Here is a 20,936-nt window from a genome sequence, read left to right on the forward strand (position 1 = left end):
CGTTTATGCGTCGATTTTTGCAGCGACACATAGTTTCGTGCGTACCGGATGCCACACGTTCATCCCTTCTGTAAACTGTCAAGTCTTTGGTATTATCATTCGACGTGTCCTTGGTTTCACCGCTTCTATAGGCTGAATTGCTCGTGTTCCTACCCCGTCGTCGGATAAACTGAACCCCTTCCGAGTTCTGAGCAGACAGCAACTCCCAATTAAACTCGAATTGCTCCTTCATGGACGTGAGAATATCATTCTCTCAGGTATCATTCATAACATCATTCTGAAAGGCACGGCGTCCTTCTCTGGCCCTTGCCACGGGGTGTCTTCTGGTGCAACCCACTCCCGTTCCCGATCCAAGATCTCGACCATGTGAAAGTCACGGGCGCCAGGTCCCCATCGAACGACCTGGTACAGAAAGTGGTTGACTTCTACAAAGTCAAGGCTCGGTTGCACCTCGAAGAAGTCTTCTGCAAGAGCCACCATATTTTCGAAATACTTTTGGCGCTCTAGAACCTCCAACGAGAGGCAGAGTGGAGGATAGTACTCTGCCAGGTGAAAATGGAAATATTTGAGCTTCCGAAGATGCGACAAGGTGTCTTTGAGGGAGGGGACCAGCTTCGTCCAATCGCCCGGCGTATTGAGTTCAAGTCGTCGGAGGGAATTTGCGGGGTCCGGCTGCTTTAGGAGATAAAGCAGTGTGTACAGGCTGTCATGGGAATTGACGCGGTCGGTCCAGTCGAAAATGAGGTTCTCGGCCCGCGAATTTGGGATAAAATGTTCGAGTCTACCTAGCGAGACTTGACAAGCGTATTCAAGAAAGTTGTTTCCGATAACCCAGTCGTGCCATCTGCGGGACTCTTGAGTACAGGCTGGTGATATGGTCAGTGATCGCAGTCGCGGGGCGATGACCGGAGTGAAATTCGGTAGGCGGATGATATCAAGGCGCTGAGCTTTGGTCCACTCTGGCATCATCTCGACATGCAACCGTTCGAGATATTGAAGATCGGTGAGTTTCTCCAAATAGAGAGGTTTCTGGCGATTGCCAGTGTATCTCAACGAGTCTTCAGGGAGATCCGGATCGGGGATATCGAGGAGGAACCGAATCATCGAGTGATGATCAACGGTCACTTCTTGGAGCTTGAGACGTGGTATATTCGCCCGTTCGTGGCCGTCCAGAGACCCCCAGCCTCCTTTGCTTTCCTGCGCAAATCTCTCGCAGATAAAAGGCAGTATCCCATAGAGGCAATGGCCTGGCGATTCATAGCATGGGTCTATTTCTGCATCTGGGCCCCATTCAGTGGTCATCAAGCGCAACGTCTCCATGTTGGGGGAGTTGATCAGAACCGTGGTGATGGCTTCGACGTATTCGTCCCAATAATCCGAAAGGTTACGAAGACTGAGCTCCTTAAGCCCACGAAATCTACGGAGCTCAGACGGCACATGCTCGATCCCTAATCCACTGTTGCAATACAGATCGAGGACGGTGAGACGGGGTGCGTACTGAGACAGGGATCTGAGGAGATTGGGATATGGATCCATCCTGAACATATGAAAAAAAATTTTGTCAGCCTCATCTACCACAAATGGTTGCATCTTCACGTCGTCTTTGGCAGTCAATTTTATGGCGGAACTTACGAAGAACTCACCAACCCATCTAAGACATTCTCAGTGAAATATTCATCTTTTGATCCCCACCACTATGACGAGTTTTTTTTTTAGAATATCACCGATAAGGTTGCGTGCATAGAGATGACGGACATGTCTCAGAAAAGGCGAAAGCTTTTGTCGTGGGGCCATCAAGTCCTTTAAACGCTGTGAACTGCTAAGGATGTAGACGCGGAAGAGAGCACGCTCAAAGGCGGCGGCGAAGGCCCAGCTGGTGAGACGAAGATTCTGTAGGAGGTAGCGATCTCCAATCTGAATGAAGGGGATTTAGACGACCATCAAAAGGAATGACCATCAACACGGCAAATTGAACAAGAAGATCATCGAGAGGAAGGGAAGGGGTGGAAACGGAGAAGAGGAATAGGTGGGAGCGGAGGGAGGAGAACAGGTACAAAAGCTAGGCAAAGAGAAACGAGAGGCAATGAACAGAACAGATAAGATGACCTTACCACATCGCCTAGGCAGAGCAGGAGATCACGATTGTTGATAAACTTCTTCATGGAGACGCAGTCCGGGGACCAAGCACTTCCTCCTGGTATGGAAGCCATTGTGCAGGCTGGAAAGGTGTCTCTCGACCAGGAATCGTACGTCGGCCTGTACCACCCCGGAAGAGTTGAGAGATCAGCATCGGGAGACAATAACCCACGAGGCAACCTCGTGTGACGAGACGAGGTATAAGGGCATGCCTCACCCTCCGCGGTTCCTACCTCTGGAAAGGACGCGAGATGGAATGACACAAGATCGTCAGTTGTTCCACTCCTTGCTCATAGGTCCTCTTCCAGGTTATGTTGTTTTGTCTGATAGCGCGATGGAACTCTTGAGGTTGCTTCAAGCAAGTAAGCTCGAGCGGTGTTATATATATGTCAGACGCAACAATGTTGTTGTTCTTTCAGACGCGATGTGTTGATTTTGCTCCTTTGTTATTTGTTAGCGGGTCGTTAGCGGGCACACAGCCTGCTATCACTTATACCCAGCGCCCCAGTGACACAGAAGATTAGTTGACTCATAGAGAGCCAATTTACAATTTTTTCTTCTTGATGTTCTTATAAACTTACCATTAGTACTCATGGCTGTTACATTTGCTCTGAAGCGTTTGATCCCAAGATCTTTGGTCTCAGTTTACTACAGACCAGAGGTGTTTCCTGTTAGGGCTCATTGTTGCTGAAACCCAATCAACATCCCAACAGTTACCCGCCGTAGCCAATGGCCAATTGGCGTGCCTTCCCGCCATGTCATAGCGTGCCGCCGCCGCCGCCGCTCGGTTTCCCGGCAGCGTAGGAAGACCCGCGAACGAGCAATCTGCAGTCCGATACCAGAATAACGTTGGCTTATGCACAAGCCACAGCAATCTGTTAAAGATTCATCTTTTCTAGTTAAGCTGGACCGTTGTAGCATGGATGCACTCAACCTTCGTCTTTCTTTCCATCCCCAAGTTCCAAGCGCAAGTACCGAACCATGCGAAAGAGGGGTTGTTCCTGAAACACCACCACCCGTTCACTCTCAATCGTCAGCCTGTATATACCCCGGATTTCACCCCTCAACCGTCTCACAACTTTTTCACGTCCTGCTTCAATCATCACCACCATCATTCCCCCAACCAAAAACATCTCGCGGAACTTCTCAAAATGACACGAAAACCCACCACCACCTCAAACTCTACATTCACCACCACCCCCTCCCGCCTCACCCTTCTCTGGCTTCTAGTCTCCCTCCCCCTCGTAATCTGGGACACCCTCTACGTCCTGCTTCGCCCACACACCATGCCGGGAGGCGCTCTGCACTACCCCCTCTGGGCACCCTACGAGCTATACGGACGCGTGGATTACGTGTACGGATGGAAGGCGTGGAACGAGCGGAACGGGTTCACGGCCGCGCAAGGGATGATGAATGCGCTGGAGACGGTGATGTATTTGGTTTATGCCTGGGGGGTGTTGGGGGGTGGAAATGGAAAGGGGGAGGGGAGACGGGGGGCGACGGTGTTGTTGGTGGGATTTTCGGCGGCGGTGATGACGTTGAGTAAGACGGTGCTTTATTGTGAGTTTTTTTCCATATTTCTTCCTGGAGTCTTGTGGATATGTGAAGGTGTAAATTGTGTGAAGAAGAAGAAGAAGAAGTTGACAGCGAGCGATATACAGGGCTTAATGAGTATTACTCTGGGTTTGACAACATTGGTCATAACTCGACGTTCGATCTGATCTTGTTGTGGATTATTCCCAAGTAGGTTCCTCCCACACCTGTGGTGATGAAACTCGTGCTGATTTTCCGTCAAATAGTGGCGCCTGGCTCGTCTTCCCATCTGTCATGATCTGTACTTTGGGTTCGGAGATTATTGATGGCTTGGCTGGTCCCTCGACTACGGCAGATCATTCTATCAAGGTCGAGTGAACTTTCTGCGGCCACGTCGATGGCGATGAGCCGTGGGAATACTATCCAAGAGAAAGTTTGAAGACTCAAGATGGCTTCAACATTGGTGGGATCCGTATGGGACAATCGATTGATTACTCGCTAGTCGACGAGACTGTTTCTGACTGAGCGCTCGATTGAGTCGCAGGACCTGGCCGCTGAAGACGGGGAGGTCTGCGGCAGTTAACGACCTGTCTATCAAGAGGACCAATCCCATACATAACAATCAGCTAGCGCGTGGGGAAATCAGTCCAACTCGATTTTCAGCTTTCTCGACGAGGACGCCGCGATTGGCTGGTAGTGACCTTCAGGACCCAGCTGCTGAACTAGAGTTAGTGCCCAAGCGGGTAAGGCCTCAAAGTGATAGCCTTGCTATCCTACTGTCTCTTGTCCTTCTGTCTTCTTTGCTTCTCTGATTTTTCTCTCTCCTACTTTGACTCCTTGTGACCATCACTCTTTTTCCATCTGCTTTGTGTTGAATCCCTGATTCCACAAAGCTCAGCCAACCTTACCGCCCAATTCCACATCACCAAACCCAACAAACAATGAACAATCGCAGTTCCCCTTGATTTGACCCCGAGACCTCAAGGCCCAATGGCACCGACACCCTACTATACGAGAGACACCCCAGCCTTCACCGGTTTCCAGCCTGAACCTGCTGGACGAGGGACAAAGGGAATCATCTGGACCTGCCTCAGCACCATTCTGCTTTCATCCTGGAGCTCATATCACAGCGATGGCTATAATCCAAACGAACCTTTCATGGAGGAGGCTGCAATGTCATACTTTTTGAAATTCACATTTGCATTCCTCTTCCCTGAGGTGGCAGCATGTCTTAGTTTGGGTAGTCTTTATGATGCCCTGCTACTTCGAAAAACAATACGACAAGTGGGAGGAGCAGAATTTGCCAACTTCAGCTTGAAACAAGCCTTTGTTTTCGTCATGGAAAGCGTATATCAAAGGCCGCACAGCTCGGAAGAGACGAAGGGCATAAGTCCAGAGACGCTTGTCGAGCTTGTGAGCAGCGGCAAGTTGGCTTTCTCGGGCTTGCCAACAGATGACGAAATTGCCGATAAGTCTAAGCGTGACTGGACGTTCAAATCACTCTCCATAATGCAGACATTATGGTTCATCGCCAGCATGATTGCCCGCTTGTCCCGAGGGTACCCTGTGTCTCTATATGAGGACATCACTGTGGCAAATGCTATCTGTGGCGTCATTGAGTTTTCGTGCTGGTTCCATTGCCCCCAGGACATCCGTTTGCCTTTTATTGTTGAGCTGGATATCTCTAGGGCAGCAAACGGTCCATCAACGGCAGTTGAGAGCGAGAAACCTGAAGGAGAAGCAACAGTTGAGGCATCATTACTTGTTTCCGAGCCCGTGACAACAGAATATGAAGCCTCGTCTGCACCTCAGTTGCCTTTACTCAAGGACATTAGCACGGATAGGCCGAACAGAGAATTGCCAAGCAGCGAACATCCCCTTGTTACCCAAAAGACGAAGAACCGTCGGGCTTCATTTGTAACGCAACCCGCCAACTTCCGGGGGGCACCAGACAAGGTGATGGTGGTTGTCTTCGCAGTCTTCTCGGTCTTGTTTTCCGGCATCCACATAGCTGCGTGGAACTACGATTTCCCATCAAATGCAGAGACATGGATTTGGCGAGGCAGTTCAGTTGCACTCACAGTATTGGGTCTCTGCATGTGCTTCATCTTTCTAATAGAAAGCATAGAAACAGGTGATTCGCTGGAGACGAAAGAGGAGTATATTTTGCTCATCGTGTTTACGCTATATGCTTTAGTCCGCACCATGATGCTGGGTATAGCACTCGCGTCTTTCCGAAAGGTACCCACAAAGATGTATGAAACTCCGTCGTGGACACAGTATTGGCCGCATATATGATGCGTTGAAAGAGACACAGCCAGAGGTGCTCGAAACATGAGGGATGGCGATCCTCGAAGTAATGAAAACGACAACGAAAAATGAAGTTGGAGAATGAGAAAGATGGAAGTGGGTAGGATATGCAGTCCTGGTGGAGGTGGAAGGGCGACGACAACCTAAAACCGGGCTCGAATCTAAAGTGGAATTGGTAGCGGAGGAGGAGAAGGATCACCAGGGCAGCCTGGAGATACAGGGAAGGAGTGCCGATGACAGGAAAGCCGAGTGACTAGAATGGACGGGGCATGGACCTCCAACGAACGTCCCTTCCCTTGGCGTCGGCATGGGTGATGACTGCTTCATCACCCGAGCACACTCACTTGCTCATGGTATGGACATATGGCGCGTTGAGTGCTGGTACTTTCTAGTCAGAAACAAAGCGCGGCGTATGAAGGAGTGGGGTTGATGTCTTTCCTTCGTTTCGGTTGGGGATGGCTTTTTCTTCGTGGTATCGTAATCGTGGTCATGGAAACAGACTCGACAACTTAAGCGTGGACTTTGTCGATCATGTAATTACTTCAGAGGTTGATCATCCAAGTAGCGCGAGGAAAACCAAAGTAAATGAACTTGTTTCGGTGGTGATTGCTTTTGTTCAGAGATAGGCAATATTGTTCGAACAGGCTCCAAAGTTCCTACTCCCCATGTTAGCCTCCCATCCCACTCCCTTCTTTTAACATCTGTTGACCAACCTCGTCAAGTACATGACCAACAACAAAAGCAAACCTCCCACGTACCTGATCACATATTTCATCTCATCGCACAGCATGGCCGTATGTATACTACCTCCATACTCTCTACCTTCCCTGGAAGATCGTCTTCCTTTTCCTGTCATCATAGCAGTAAACTTGCATCTGCTCCATCCCACCACTATGGAATCACGAAACCCTTTACAACTCGTGAGCCTGAACAAGTTAATTTGTGTGTAGCGATGGACTCAAAACGAGATCTGAAAGTGATTTAAAAAAAAAAAAAAAAAAAAAAAAAAAAAAAAAAAAAAAAAAAAAAAAAAAACATGCGGCGGGATACAAACAGCGGGATGTTTAAAATTGAGGCAATCGAGGCTTTGCGGTTTCCAGGGTTGAGTTCTGGGATTTGGATGATAGGGAAGGAAGGCAGAGTAGGGTAGTCATCAACTACTCGCCTTCTGTTTGTTGTCTCCTTCCCCCGGCAGCTTCAAGTCCAGGCTTTGCCTCCTGCTTTCTTCCTTCCTTGCTTCGAACATCGCTCGATGAGTTGATCGTTCCGCGGTTATCAACATCAATACTATATTCCTTTCAATAAACATTTGTACAATTCAATACTGGTTTTGTTTAACCGGTTTGTTTAGCTCTTCGAACGTAGGTAGAGCAGGACAGTTTTGGGGGCTCTCATATTAGGCCTTTAATAAGAGCGACTCTCCTCTGTCTAAAGCGATATAGGACGACGACGACGACGACGACGACAACAACAACAACAACAACAATTACAGCTCCGCGCGCGAGAAGGCACAGGACATCCAAGCTTCTCAATCGTTCTCTAGAAGAATCACCAAGCCTCATCAACCAAGCCACAGAAGAACGAGTTGTACTTCACTTTAAAAACCTTGTAGAACACGTACAGATAGAACATCAAAGGATTCAAAAGAAATCAAATCGACTCTGTTTATATATATCCTAGTGTTGTTCGCGACGGGCGCCCTTTTGGGGGACGTATACAACAACAAAACCAAGAAAGTCTAGGTCAAAGAGGTGGACGAAGGGAGTAAAGACGAAAGAGGTCCCAGCAACCGAAAAGTCACCATCATCCGAACACGTGGAAGAAGCTCAAGTTTTGTCAGGAGTGCCAGGATTGATCGAAGTGTGTACCGAAAGTAAAATCACAATGACGCGACATGGAGGGTTCAAAGACTCGTTTGACGTTAAAGGTTACCAACAGAAACAGAAAAACTGACCGAATCTGGAATATGGCCTTTATCTTCATTGTTGTCATGATCATTTATCTGTGCATTGGAAACACCCGTTTCCTACCAGAAAAGAACGGAGGACTTGGAGAATCTGTGCAGTTACGATGGCTATCAGTGGCCTTGGTTTCACAGAGAAACTTAACAAACCAAAGGATGACCGCAAAAGGATGACCTCATGGCTGCTCCCCCAATATGCATAGCTTTATATGTCTTGAGCCGCCTAGCAATTCTGGGCGTTGCGCTTTTGTCCTTCTGAAGTGTACCAGCGGGTATTTACGAGGTTCCAGGCTGGACAAGGTTCTGTCCGCATGTGTAAGAACTAGGGAGACACGGCAAACCCAGGAGCAATTTCGGCGGACTGAGACTTCTTAGGACTTCACTTAGGAGTCAGAACAGCTAGACCTTGTGGGCTGACATGGGGGATTTTCACAAATTGTTCACGAGCAGACCAATGTTGAAAAGGGAAACTTTGATTTTCGCATGTTTAATTTTCGACATTAATTGCTACAGTAAGAACGCTAAAACAAACGAAACCAAATCAAATGCTGGGTATCAAGATGAACTCCATAAATCTGGTAGAAAGTGAACACAGCAAGACAAGATGGGATAGGGCTTGAATTAGATATTCCGCAATGAAAACAAAGCAAATGAGTTGCCTCAGTGTACAGAAGAAATTTTGACCACAGACGGTGAAACGAGCCTTACCCGCGAGAGGTCACACTGGAACCTTCACCTCCAAGTCCCTCAGCCCGCCCACATCCGCATACTGTGCCCAGGGGTCGTTGCTCGTCTCATGCATAGACATGGTGCAATTGGCCTTGTTGTCACCTCTTCCAACAATGTCGAGAGAGGTTGCTGACTGAGTTTTCCGGATTCTGAGAGGATCAGGTTGGCACTCACTCGGTCTCCGTCGACTGCTTCTGCGAGGGAGCGGAGGTGCCAGAGCGTTGCTTCCTAGTGTCACACCGCGCATCAGTTCTTCTCCGGTTACCAGGGCTTTTGGTGATGTTGGTGAGCTGCGGAAGCTCGGCGCTGTCGAAGACGCAGAAGCAGCCGTCTCCCTACTTGTCGTACTAGATCCGGTGGTGTTATTGGATGACGTAGATGCGGTCGATGGTGAGCGGAGCGTAATACCTTGCGTCCTAATACCCTGTTCTGGGATTTGGGTATCGGATGCCTTTGTGACGTCGGCAAGGGACTGAGGCGGTTCGTTGTCTATTGTTGGCTCGCTATAGCCAGGGTGGACATCGTTGGTACCATTCCCATATCCTTGGATTACGATCTCGTGGTATGAAGCACGCCTGCTGCGGCTGGGTGAAGTGGACTCTTTCTCTGCTGGCCGGTTCCCAGTGAATGCGTTAAGAGAATGACTGATACTCTTGGTGAGACTGTGAACTCGGGTTGGAACAACGGGCGGGGACGTCGATCTGGGGTTGGTTGCGATCCTACTAGGCGTCCTAGCATGTATCAACGCGAAGTGGTCAATATCCGGTCTGATCTTCCTGTCTTCGCCGTAGGTAAACACCGCCGGAAATGATGACAGAATGAGTGGCGTGGGAAGTGAGAAGTTTGGCAGCGACTTGAAAGATGCATAGCCATTTTGTCTTGTTCCCCTTGAGATTCGAGTGCTGAAGCTTGACTCATAGTCGTCCGCATCCCAAGGCGGTAAATTTTCGGTACTGACGGCCATGTTGTAGTATGTATTTGCGACGTTGTGGCATTCCAGAGGAGCCTGTGTGCAGGCTCGTAGTACTTGATAGATTGCATAGACGAGAATCCATCGAACCTTTCGCGCGTCAACTTGCGAAATCTTCTCTTGTCTATCGATCTTAAGAGGCGAGAACACGCAGTCTTCTTCGTATCTTTGATAAGCAGTGACAAGTGGATTCCTGCAGATGGTGGCTTTGCTTCTGTTGGATGCTTTCGCCAGTGCTGCATGTGCAACTACCCGTTGGTCTGGCTTTAATTTGTCGGATTTATGCAGCCAGGAGGTTCTTCGAGACGCGCTGGTGGTAGGTAATTCCGGCAGTAAAGGCAGGGGGTGAGGAAGCGGAGAGTACCTATTCCGTACGTCAAAGCCATGGACACACTGGAGAGTACACAGTCCCCCTTGAGCAGAGGCCGGTATGCTTTCTGACGGGGTATATGTGTTATCTACCAAGAGCTCGTACAAAGCTTCGATGTCATCTCGCATCGTTTGATATATTGCGGGAGGGAATATCAAGTACCGCTGGTCGATTGATGTTGGCGGGTAGTATCCGATCTTGGTAGCGAAGAAAGCGTGGAGGAAGGTTCGGAAACGCTCAAGATGAGACCGTCCGCCGACCGTCAGACCTAGATGAGCCTGGGATAAATCCTCATCCAGGAAGTTTTGCAACATCAACGTAGCTTGTCCAAGTTTCTCATCCATTTCGGCTTTTGCCTGACGAAGAAGCCTTCGAGTTGCAGAAGTGATAACCTAGCTAACTAGTTAGCTCAAGACTAGACGACGCTGAAGTAGTTGTGAGGAACGCTTGCCTGATATTCGGGGACAACGTATAGCTCTTCAAACATTCCGGTGCAGTGGGTGAATGCCTCAATGTAGAGCCTGCGATCTTGACAGTACTCCGCAAATTGAAGCATACCTAAGGCATGTGCTGGTTGATTACACATTTCCAGATAACCTTCTTCGTCGGCGTAGCTCAACAGGTCGTCCGCATTGTTGACCCCGAGACATCGGAGCTCAGTCATTGTGTGTAAAAGACGAATGAGGGTTGCTCCAAGATGTTCCCCCGCCATCGATCTCCGAAAAATCCAGGCAAAGAAATTGCGAATATCCAGGTAATGACGAATGACCTCTGCTTCGGTTGCCGTAGGTGGAGCAGGAATGTAGAGCTCGATTTGGCTGGCTTTGATGTCTACTGTTTCTGGGATATCTCGTCTGATACATCTTGCGATCAGGGGTTGACATTGAGTTGCAAGCAAGGTGTTGAAGGGCACTTTGAACGAAGGGCTCCGACTCGACTGGCCACGGCCATATAGATATACTAAGCAATTGCCCTTGCGATGCCATAGCTCCGGGTCCTGGCTATAAGTTAGCCTTGTTATCACTCGTTGACTTGACATTCTCCGCTCAGGCATACTCTTTTCCATAAGCAGTCCCACGGTTGGGAAGTCCTAGAGGCACCGTCCCACCGCTTAAGATCCGGAACTCTTGCTCGTCGTCTGTCGTTGAGACTGCCAAACCTAATGCTCTTCCCAATTTGCGGCTGGGATCGAGCCTGGTGAAATCGTCCTCCGTCCGACCAGGATCTTGGTATACCGCATTGTGCCATGGTAGACCCGCGCGTATCGTTTCGAGCTGGTGTGAAGACCGGAATCGAAGATCTGGCTGGCATGCACGTTTGCCTTTTCCCTCTTACACTGGTGGAGAGTTGTCGTGGGAGGCCAGGGAGTCCGCCTGCTTAAGTCATCGCGGGGAGACCCAGGTAACCCCAGCCGTCAAGACCAGAGACAATGCACGTCTGCCGAAATACAAAGTGCATGTTGTGTTCCACAGCCTCGACCTTGGTTGATGGACTCAGACGGGATGCACAACAGCCTAACCCGAGGCCTTGGCTCGACGTCAATAGGCTTTACGTACGGCTTGTGTGGCGAACTTGGGCTCAATGGCCGATCACCTTTGTGATTAGCATGACGGACTGCTGGCAAAGGAGGAAAGAGATGAAGCGTCTTCCGGCTGTGCAACGGCTCGAAGAGGCAGTCGACGTATGCACTCCTCCCCGTCCAGACGAACCAGATACCCTGCCCTTTGCATATTCAGCTCTCCTCTTGGGTGCGCATGCGGCTGACCAACACCCAGAACTACCTGTCTCTGGCCCGTGCCATGGCCACTCGGCCTTTCTGGAGCCGCATCCAGACTCAGGACCCAGAGCTGAGGATTGGGTGATAAAGCAGGGGCTGATAGTGACATGTACACAGTAGTGAGGAAGATGACAGGGCTGCGTCAGTGAAAGCAATGTGGTGCCACTCAAGACCAGGTCGGGAGTCGGCGTGGGGAGGTCCACGGAATGGTCGAGTTGGATGACGGCGGAGTATTGGCTATCGCAAAGCTGATCGCCTTCTTTTGGCGCCGTATCAAGCCAGTCACTATAGACGCCACAAGCCATGATGCAGATGATGGGATGTCGTGGATCCTGCCACCGGTGCCTCTTTTATCTTGGTTTTTCTCGCCTTTGGGCGGGTTTTAGTCCAGCTTATCAATCTCTTGGGGTGGCATCCCGCCGTCTGGGTCGTGTCTCGGATACCGGATGATAGACGACGCCGACAGGACGGGGAAACAGGAAGTTCGAGAGCAGCAGAAAGCCATTTCTAGCAATGGAGGCGTCTCCTTGTTCAAGGTGGACAGCGCGGGCAGCAGAGAAGGAGGTCAGCGTTTGAAAGAGTCACAGAATACAATTGAACAGGTAAATGATACGGCCAGAAGAAACGCATGGATCATTGATAAGTTGAAGGTGTCCAGTCGTGGTCTCAAGGTGCTTCTGCAAAGTGTCACTGTTTTGTGATGAGGAAAGAGATTGGTAGACTCGAAAGTGAAAAGAGGCCCGGGAAGTGGAATGTGAAAGAAAGAGGACAGCAGTTGGGAGCTCAAGGGGCATGGATATGCTCTTGTTACGGTGGGGGTTAGGGATATGTGTGTAATCGCATATTCTCCCCCGCAATGGAGGAACTGCTGGACTGCCTTCTGCCGTGTGCCCTAAAGCTGCCCACTGGACCTCAACTTTCAGGCGTTATCTCTAGGAGCAAGGGTACTCCAGGTCCAAACGCGTCAGGCGCGTCAAGAGAAGCTCCAAGTCCCCTCCGGCCTCCATCTCTCCCGCCACACCATCGGACATCCCTCCCTCCCTCCCGCTCCCCCATCCCCCACCTTGCCCGCGCTGCCGTCCCACTCCTTTCTTCAACGATGGACATCGATTGAAGCATCCGGACTGGACTGGACTGGACTGGACTGGCGCACACGAACAACTCAGGCCCCCCTCCCCAGCCGAACCCAAGAGACTCTGCATGCATGTTTGGGAACAACAGACTCCCCGCTTTCCACCCAGGCCTCACCCAAAGCCGAATCAGAGACACCACAACCGGCAGTGGCTTGTGGTTCCCCGGGCTACGATCACCACCACTACCCTCCGAATCCGATCCCGCCAATGACCAGCTACCGCTACCAATAACACAAGAGGACCTCTACGACACTCCCATGGCGCCCTTCAATCCTTACACCTATATCCGGTGTCCCTGCTCAGAGCTCAACCCCTACACCAAGAGGACTCCCGACGTCACCGCCCAAGGCCTGTCTCGCGCCGCTCAGGATGACGACGACCACACCTTTGACCCTCGTGCTGCCCGGTCCAACTACAGCCTCTATCCGCTAGAGTATCTCTCCTTCTGCGAGGACTGCCACCAGATCCGCTGTCCACGATGTGTAGCCGAGGAAATTGTTTGCTACTACTGCCCCAACTGTCTGTTCGAGGTGCCGAGTAGCAACATTAGGAGCGAGGGGAGCAGGTCAGTGATGCCGCCTCGTCTACCTACTTCCTCACACTTGACTAACATGGAACTTTTCTCCTCAGATGTACCCGAAGTTGCTTCCAGTGCCCAATATGCATCGGGCCCCTCGCTGTGAACCACGTCGAGACACCACCAGACCCAAACCAGCTGCTTAGTCCAGACCATGCCTCTTCTTCCCACTCGGGCTCTTACATCTTATCGTGCTCTTACTGCAACTGGAGCTCTACCGAGATAGGCATCAAGTTCGACAAGCCGAACAGCATCCACATGCAACTGGCCAAGCTACGAAACGGCGGCGAGACGAGGTTGACAGCGAAGGAGCGCAAGGAGCGACGGAAGGAACAGGCCTCCCAAGGCGGCGGTGGTGGCAGCAGCACCGGCCAGGGAGAAGAAGACCTAGATACCCTCTTGGACATGGAAACCCAGTTCGCCAACCTCAAGTCCTTCTATCAGAACCAGCTCTCCGACGCCAATGGTACCGGCAAAGTCGGCGGCGACCCCTCCGCCGCCCTGGGCAACCTAGGCTTCGACGCGCCCGCCTCTCTCTCCCGCATCATGTCGCTCTACACCGGCTCCTCCTCGTTGCACGACAAGAAATCCAAGTCGCGACCGGGCACCATGCGCGAAGCGCTTGCTCCCTCTGAAGGTCTGCAACTAGCCTCGCTCGATGAATCCAGCGCCATCACCGCCCTCCAAGACTTTGAATCCACCACCGGCCTCGATGCCTACTCCTCCACAGCCTCCACCTCCCAACTTCAGTCCCAAGCCCCTTACCTCGGCGCCTCGCCCCTCCACGGTCTCACGCGCTTCACCTCGTCGCTGCGTCCGATTCCCTATCTCTTGCGTACCAAGCGTTCCAAGCGCTGCCCGCAGTGCCGCCACATCATCAGCAAGCCCGAGAGCAAAGTGACCACGACGCGCTTCCGCATCCGTCTGATAGCGGGTAACTACATTCCGACCATCACCATCAAGCAGCTGATCATCCCCGGCCTGACCCCGCCACCGATGCCGAACCTACCACCGGATACCATCGAGCCTTTGAAGCCGGCCCAGTTCGTGCTAACCTTCAAGAACCCCATTTTCGAATCCGTACGAGTTACCTTGGCCACACCAGCCACCACCCCCGGCAGGTTCCCTGCCAAAGTCACCATTCTCTGTCCGCAATTCGATATAGACTCCAACACGGACGTCTGGGAGGAAGCGCTCAAAGATAACAACGCCACATCTTCATCTTCTCAATCTCAAAACCTCTCCAGCTCCACAGGGCCCGAAGGTTCAGGCCCAGGTGGTCGTAAACGCGCAGGCACGTTGCGGCCGGGCACGGCGGGGGGGGCAAGTCTGGCCGGGGAGGAATTGGGACCGGAAGTAGGCAAAGTGTGGGAGAGGGGCAGGAACTGGACGAGTATTGTGATTGAGGTGATACCCGCTAGTCTGGTGCAAACGGCCAAGAGAGATGGAAGGGGACCGATCAAGGAGGATGAGGATGTGCTGGAGATACCCATGTTTGTGAGGATCGAGTGGGAGGCGGAGGCACCCGAGGATGAGATTATGCCCGGGTTGAGTAGCGCAAAGGGAGGAAATAAGGATGGTGGGAAGGAGAAGAGGGAGTTGGCGTATTGGTGTGTGCTGGGGCTGGGGAGGGTTGCAAGGACGTTGTGAGACGGGGTCTGTGAGCGGTCATGATAAAATGAGTTTTACTGGATTCGGGGGGTTAGAGTCAAGAATGATGTTTACGATTGAAGGCACGGTTCAAGGGTATCATATGTATGACGGCGTTTAAAAGCATGTAACGACCATAGAAATTGCAGGACAAACACACATGGCATGGGACATACATGACGAGCACATGATCGCAAATATGGACAAGATGTATCCCACAATCCATAACGCAGTAGTATTTGAATGTTGGCATTGATAGCGCACAACACAAGGGATAACAGGTAGTAGGGGGAAACCCATGCCTGCCCTTTTTCCAGAGACAAGCTAGCTAGACGCCGTTCCTATTGTACTGCCATGCATGCATTGCAAGAGAACCGAACCCGAATATCATCTGAGCCCTAACCCGATAATCACCCTTGAAGTGCTCCAGCCCAGACACTCAAACGCCCATTGCGTCCACCGTTTAGTACTCAGCGGAGACGAGGGGGAACTCGAAGAGGACGTTCTTGCCGGTGAGGCGGCGGTAGACGGCGGAGTAGGTGTCGAGGCGGTAGTCGACGGAGCCGCGCTCCTTCTCGTCAAGGATAACCTTGAGGGTCTTGGAGCCGTCCTCCTTGACACGGAGACGCTTGCCAACGATCTCGACGGGGTAGACGAGGTCGGTGAGGATGGCGTCGTGGACGGCAGTGAGGGTGCGCGAACGGGGACGCTTCTGCTTGAGGGTGTTGCGGGAGCGGCTGGAGCGCTTGGGGCGGGGGAGGATACGGCGGGAAGCGACGATCAGGACGTGGCGGTCAGAGAACTTCTTCTCGAGCTCACGGGTGAGACTGAGGGGAGGCAAGTTAGTATCACTGCAAGGTTTGATATCAAGAGATTGGAACTTACCGCTGCTGGACGCGGTGGAAGCCCTGCAGGGAAGGGACGGGGACAAAGATGACAATAGCCTTCTTGCCGTGGCCAACCTCGATCTATTCCAGACCAAAAGTCAGCATGCGAGCTCCAGGATGACCATGGGGATATCAATCCTTGGACCGCTCCCGTCCTATTCCGCGGCGCGCTGTATGGTATTTCTGATGTGTATATGGTCTCTGGGCGCGAGCAAGCAACAGACACACGCCTGCAAGTGCCCATGGTGATTTTGTGTCCGTTCTTCTCAGGATTCAATCATCATGCACCCTCTGGGCACCGCTGCTGCTTGTGCCTGGCTGCCCGCCCCTTTCCAATATTCTCATATCATATTTCCCAGAAGCGACTTTTCGGCTCGAGGCGAAAAACGTGGTGTGTCTTTCTCGCTCTCGTGGTGTGCGCCGACGCCGGAACAGGAACTCGGAGAGTCTTCGGTTTTTATTTTTTCGCGGTGTCGAGATTTCATACCTCGCGGGCAGAGACGAACTGCAGAGGGCGGAGAGCAGCCTTGAGGTCGGCGGTGTTGGACTCAAGGTCGTAGAGGGCGCCAGCGACGGCGGTCTCAAGCTCAGAAGGGTTCTGGCGAGAGGGGCTGTTGGCCGCGATCTTGTTGAGCTGAGGGGCAGACATTTTGGCGATTGTCGATATCGGGTCGATCGGTCGGTCGTCGTCGATTGCAAGAGTCTCAAGGCGGCCGTCGTGATGGACTGCGGGTAAGAAAAGTTGGATGGGTCCCAAGTTGCGGAGACACGCCAAGACGGGACTTAGGGCTCGTAAGCCCTCTCTCTGCTTATCGGTTGGAGGTGGGTGATTAGCAGATAAGGAGTGCCCGGGCCATCATTCCACTTCGCTGGCTCGATCGAAACAGGCAGGCGGTGTCAATTCCCAGATGGGCAGAATATCCATCTATTTCTTGGACCCCACAGCAATTGAATGGCCCAAGCTCCAATCCGCACGCTTCGGGCTAAAGACAGAGCGAGGTGAATTGGTTGATTGCACCAAAACCACACCCACCACAGACAAGGTTCATGGCTGCGTCCCGTCAGTCAGTCATCAGCGCAACCTCCTCCTCCAACGCGCCCCAACACACGCGGCCAGCAACAACTTGACGGCGTTACGAGCTCACAGTTACTTCCATCGGAAATGGCTTCAGACAAACAAGCTCCTGCTGGAGCAACAGCAGCAAATCAACCTCAAGGATCCGCATTCTCCCTCCCGCTCCTCTACCGCCTCTTCTTCCTCCTCATCGAACCTCTCTCCGCCCTGCTTGGCGCATATTACGCCTACTTCGACAAAAAGGCCTACCTCGAGCTCACGCATGCCGCCTCGGCTCCTGAGACGATTCCGCTGGGGACGTCCATCGTGCTCTCCCAACTCGCCAACTTGTATCTCTTCTTCGCCATAAATGAAGCCCTCGTGCTGCGGTCAACCTCGGACATTCGCGTCTGGAAGACTGTGCTCTTCTGTCTGTTGATTGGCGACATCGGACATCTCTACACGGTTCGCGAGTTGGGACTGAACATCTACTGGAGTCCGTCAACGTGGAATGCCATCGATTGGGGCAACATCCCGTTCGTCTACCTTGGCGCATCGATGAGGATTGCCTTTTTGGCTGATGTGGGCTTGTATAAATCAGGGAAGAGGTTGCAGAAGAACAGGACGGCTTGATTCGGGAGGTGATAGGAACTGTGGCTAGATAAAAGGCGTGATAGCAGATTGAGCAAGTCCAACAATTAAAGTTTTTGGAATCAAAAGAGGCGGATCGATATACATCTGCCACGAGCTAACCTTGACCAAGCTTCCGTGAGCTTGGAGAGCTCTTCTGCTGTTGAACAGGTGCACCTCTGCAACTTCAATGGTCATCGAGGTCACCAAAGCCATCGATCAGCAAGCACAATGCGACGAGTTGATTCGTGGATAAATAGAGTTACACCCTGAGCCCCTTTGGCCTTAGCTTCCTCTCTCCGTGGGGCTATTACTCAACCCCCAATGAACCCTTTCCTCAGAAAACGAGACTTATACCCGTATCTATCGCGGGGCATGGCGGGGGGAGACCCCCCATGATGAAGATATCTACGATATTCCTCCTTACATCAGATGATTCAGCTTGTCGCTTTTTTCTCCAGGAGTAGGATGGATCCGCCAGAGTGGGTAGGCATCCCGCGATATTTTACAGAAAATGGGAAAAGCCGCGGGAGGGGGGGGGGTTATGTCACGTCCGGTATGGTACGCTTTCCTAGTGACGATCTGCCCCCCTCATGGGCAAAAGATTTCCGAAGGGCATGCCCTCCAGCTGAACTGTTATAAGCAGGCAGTGGGAGAACACTCTGGCATGCTCGGTAACTTTGTTGCCGTGTGCTGATCATCCGCATGTCCGTGAGTGTATTTATAACTCGGGAATACCCAATTCTGTAGTCCTCCCAGTCGTGTTTGCTTGTTTTCTTCATACATCGTCACTTGCTTGTCGTTCTTGCTTCATACGTACACAATCTCCAACATGTCTGTCCCCGAAAAGTTCACCGGCTTCCAGGTCAACGGCCCCGAGACCTGGACCGAGTTCCACAAGAACGAGTTCCAACCCAAGCCCTTTGGCGACTACGACGTCGACATCAAGATTGAATGCTGTGGTGTTTGCGGTAGCGATGTTCACACCATCAGCGGCGGGTGGGGCGAGCAGAAGTTCCCTCTTGCTGTTGGACATGGTACGGTCCTTGCCCTACATATGATGCCTACCCTCCTATCTCTCCGTCAACCAGCTAGTGAACCTCAAGACTGACTGACTGATTGATTGAAAACCCATAGAAATCATCGGAACCGCCCTCCGCGTCGGTCCCAAAGTGACTCTCATCAAGCCCGGCCAGCGTGTCGGCGTCGGCGCCCAGTCCTACTCTTGCCTCGACTGCCGTCAGTGCAAGAACGACAACGAGACGTACTGTCGCAAGCAACTAGACACTTATGGCGCCGTGTGGCCTGATACCGGCATCGTCAGCCAGGGCGGTTACTCCTCCCATGTTCGCACCCACGAGCACTGGTTCGTCTTTTTTTTTTTTTTTTTTTTTTTTTTTCTCTCTCCCTGTCCCCTCCCTCTCTTTCCTTTCAAAAACCCCAACTAACACACCTTCGTCCCTACTGACAGGGTCTTCCCAATCCCCGACGCCCTCCCCTCCACCGTCGCCGCTCCCATGCTCTGCGCAGGTCTAACCGCCTACTCCCCTCTGGTCCGTAACGGCTGCGGCCCCGGCAAGAAAGTCGGCATCGTCGGCCTCGGCGGCATCGGCCACCTAGGTCTCTTGTTCGCCAAAGCCCTCGGCGCCACCGTCTACGTGATCTCGCGCACGCACTCCAAAGAAGCCGACGCCCGCAAAATGGGCGCCGACGGCTTCCTCGCGACTGCCGACCCCAACTGGAACGAAGAGCACATTATGACTTTTGATTTGATCATCAACACCGCCAACAGCTTTGAGGGGTTCGACCTGGATGCGTATTTGAGCTTGTTGGATGTCCATGGCAAGTGGGTAAGTGTGGGATTACCCGAAGATGAGGAGGGGATTCGGGTGCGGAATCAGACGTTCTTGAAGAATGGGTGTTTTTTCGGGAGTAGTCATTTGGGGAGCCGCAGAGAGACGTTGGAGATGCTGCAGCTTGCGGCGGACAAAGGGGTCAGGACGTGGGTGGAGGAGGTGAAGATTAATGAGGAAAACCTAAAGGGGGTGATGCAGAAGATGAAGGGCGCTGGGGGGAGGTATCGGTTTTGTTTGACGGGGTATGAGGAGGCTTTTGGAGCGTGAATGAGGAGGGTCTTTGGGGGACTGCGGAGTGTAGAATTAGATGAGGCAACTGGGAATGGGAAAGGGGGTTAAAGTCAAAAGAGGATAGATTTAAGACATCGTTAAGAAAGTACTTGTAATCACTTTACGGGCTAGAATGTGATATGAATGTTTTGGTTGCGATTTTACAACTTCCTCAGAATCACTTGATTGTGCTTCGAGACACTTGGCTTTTAACGATTATTTCCTAAGATTTTGGTATCAGTTCATGTCGTCAGGGAAGACGGGGGCGTCGAGACACTGGAAAGACTGACTTGCATTATGGTTAAGAGGTAGTAGTAATGGTAAGTTATCACTCACGAACCATTCATCATAACAACAGACGGATATTAACACCTGTCTAGTAGCTGTTGTCATAAACACGCTCTATCATTGCATCTCGCTGAGGATGTGTCTTGTCTAGAAACAGAAAACGCCAGAACCCCTTTCTATGCAATTGTCCACGCAACCCCAAGTCTATAAAACTCCATGCAAACAAATGTTCACCATATCCAGGAGAGAAGAAGCCAGAAAAGCAAACAAACTCTCCCCGGCAACGGCAGTTTAAACAAAGGCCCTTGTGGAGTGCGTGTCGTCCCAAGACCTGAAGGTGTCGCCACTAACAAAACTCCACGGTTCCACCTTGACCCCTGAGCCAGGGAGAGCCGCGAGACGTTCGCAGTTCGCAAAGCGTTAAAGCCCTAGAAAAAAATTAGCGAGAGATTCCCTATAGAGTGGTTGAGAGATGGAGGAGTTGATGCTCACCAAGTAACTATTAACAAGGGGTATATAAGGTATGAGTGTGTAGTGTGGTAGTAAAAAGACACCATCTACTATCTAGCAGTTACTGTTAAAAGATGAAGCAAACAACGCCGCGTTCCCAAAGCGATTTGAAATGCAACCACCCCCCAAATAATTTTTCCGTAAACCAGTCATTCATGCCCATCTTTAAACCTTTTCGTCTTTTTTCCGATTTTTTCGCACTGCGCTGCTGCTACTGCTGGTGCTGTGCCCAAATGCTAATGTTCATGTCATCAGAGGGGACGGTCTTGAGCGGTAACCAAAGTTGGTGATGT

General features: G+C 51.6%; 9 protein-coding genes across 9 annotated transcripts; 5 read left to right on the forward strand and 4 right to left on the reverse strand.

Annotated features, from left to right (window-relative positions):
• Window positions 1–78: 78 nt before the first annotated feature.
• B0T23DRAFT_119675 (uncharacterized protein) lies at window positions 79–1,895 on the reverse strand. Its single transcript, XM_062832016.1, has 2 exons — window positions 1,633–1,895; window positions 79–1,537 (listed from the first exon to the last, which is right to left on the reverse strand). Exon 2 carries the CDS (start codon window positions 1,534–1,536, stop codon window positions 265–267), a length of 1,272 nt encoding a protein of 423 aa, XP_062694285.1. The 5' UTR covers window position 1,537; window positions 1,633–1,895; the 3' UTR covers window positions 79–264.
• Window positions 1,896–3,100: 1,205 nt separating this feature from the next.
• On the forward strand, window positions 3,101–4,085 carry B0T23DRAFT_119706 (uncharacterized protein). The gene is made up of 3 exons (XM_062832017.1): window positions 3,101–3,696; window positions 3,798–3,879; window positions 3,936–4,085. The coding sequence occupies exons 1-3, from the start codon at window positions 3,288–3,290 to the stop codon at window positions 4,045–4,047; spliced, it is 603 nt and encodes a 200-aa protein (XP_062694286.1). The 5' UTR covers window positions 3,101–3,287; the 3' UTR covers window positions 4,048–4,085.
• Window positions 4,086–4,344: 259 nt separating this feature from the next.
• B0T23DRAFT_119722 (uncharacterized protein) lies at window positions 4,345–6,201 on the forward strand. The gene has a single exon (XM_062832018.1). It carries the CDS (start codon window positions 4,660–4,662, stop codon window positions 5,965–5,967), a length of 1,308 nt encoding a protein of 435 aa, XP_062694287.1. The 5' UTR covers window positions 4,345–4,659; the 3' UTR covers window positions 5,968–6,201.
• A 2,459-nt stretch (window positions 6,202–8,660) lies between these two features.
• B0T23DRAFT_403675 (uncharacterized protein) lies at window positions 8,661–9,635 on the reverse strand (the record flags this gene model as incomplete). Its single annotated transcript, XM_062838802.1, has 1 exon — window positions 8,661–9,635. The coding sequence occupies one exon, from the start codon at window positions 9,633–9,635 to the stop codon at window positions 8,661–8,663; it is 975 nt and encodes a 324-aa protein (XP_062694288.1).
• Window positions 9,636–10,426: 791 nt separating this feature from the next.
• Window positions 10,427–11,259, reverse strand: B0T23DRAFT_313383 (uncharacterized protein; the record flags this gene model as incomplete). The annotated part of the gene is made up of 2 exons (XM_062834739.1): window positions 10,427–11,008; window positions 11,068–11,259. The coding sequence occupies 2 exons, from the start codon at window positions 11,257–11,259 to the stop codon at window positions 10,427–10,429; spliced, it is 774 nt and encodes a 257-aa protein (XP_062694289.1).
• Window positions 11,260–12,992: 1,733 nt separating this feature from the next.
• On the forward strand, window positions 12,993–15,148 carry B0T23DRAFT_403677 (dynactin p62 family-domain-containing protein; the record flags this gene model as incomplete). The annotated part of the gene is made up of 2 exons (XM_062838803.1): window positions 12,993–13,486; window positions 13,552–15,148. 2 exons carry the CDS (start codon window positions 12,993–12,995, stop codon window positions 15,146–15,148), a joined length of 2,091 nt encoding a protein of 696 aa, XP_062694290.1.
• Window positions 15,149–15,611: 463 nt separating this feature from the next.
• Window positions 15,612–16,684, reverse strand: B0T23DRAFT_314754 (40S ribosomal protein S7; the record flags this gene model as incomplete). The annotated part of the gene is made up of 3 exons (XM_062834825.1): window positions 15,612–15,975; window positions 16,034–16,116; window positions 16,523–16,684. The coding sequence occupies 3 exons, from the start codon at window positions 16,682–16,684 to the stop codon at window positions 15,612–15,614; spliced, it is 609 nt and encodes a 202-aa protein (XP_062694291.1).
• Window positions 16,685–16,882: 198 nt separating this feature from the next.
• On the forward strand, window positions 16,883–17,734 carry B0T23DRAFT_119767 (uncharacterized protein). The gene has a single exon (XM_062832019.1). It carries the CDS (start codon window positions 17,198–17,200, stop codon window positions 17,720–17,722), a length of 525 nt encoding a protein of 174 aa, XP_062694292.1. The 5' UTR covers window positions 16,883–17,197; the 3' UTR covers window positions 17,723–17,734.
• Window positions 17,735–18,551: 817 nt separating this feature from the next.
• On the forward strand, window positions 18,552–19,842 carry B0T23DRAFT_313462 (chaperonin 10-like protein; the record flags this gene model as incomplete). The annotated part of the gene is made up of 3 exons (XM_062834743.1): window positions 18,552–18,756; window positions 18,857–19,085; window positions 19,191–19,842. The coding sequence occupies 3 exons, from the start codon at window positions 18,552–18,554 to the stop codon at window positions 19,840–19,842; spliced, it is 1,086 nt and encodes a 361-aa protein (XP_062694293.1).
• Window positions 19,843–20,936: the final 1,094 nt, after the last annotated feature.

This window comes from Neurospora hispaniola, assembly GCF_033458365.1.
Source record: "Neurospora hispaniola strain FGSC 10403 chromosome Unknown B0T23scaffold_3, whole genome shotgun sequence".
In the NCBI taxonomy this organism is placed as follows: domain Eukaryota; kingdom Fungi; phylum Ascomycota; class Sordariomycetes; order Sordariales; family Sordariaceae; genus Neurospora; species Neurospora hispaniola.

What these genes read in the sequence shown, in the direction of transcription:
- B0T23DRAFT_119675 (XM_062832016.1), bottom strand. Translation starts at nt 1,536, where the DNA reads ATGGATCCATATCCCAATCTCCTCAGATCCCTGTCTCAGTACGCACCC.
- B0T23DRAFT_119706 (XM_062832017.1), top strand. Translation starts at nt 3,288, where the DNA reads ATGACACGAAAACCCACCACCACCTCAAACTCTACATTCACCACCACC. An exon ending in GAGTAAGACGGTGCTTTATT is followed by an intron (nt 3,697 to 3,797) that starts GTGAGTTTTTTT and finishes AGCGATATACAG; the next exon opens with GGCTTAATGAGTATTACTCT. An exon ending in TTGTTGTGGATTATTCCCAA is followed by an intron (nt 3,880 to 3,935) that starts GTAGGTTCCTCC and finishes TCCGTCAAATAG; the next exon opens with TGGCGCCTGGCTCGTCTTCC.
- B0T23DRAFT_119722 (XM_062832018.1), top strand. Translation starts at nt 4,660, where the DNA reads ATGGCACCGACACCCTACTATACGAGAGACACCCCAGCCTTCACCGGT.
- B0T23DRAFT_119767 (XM_062832019.1), top strand. Translation starts at nt 17,198, where the DNA reads ATGGCTTCAGACAAACAAGCTCCTGCTGGAGCAACAGCAGCAAATCAA.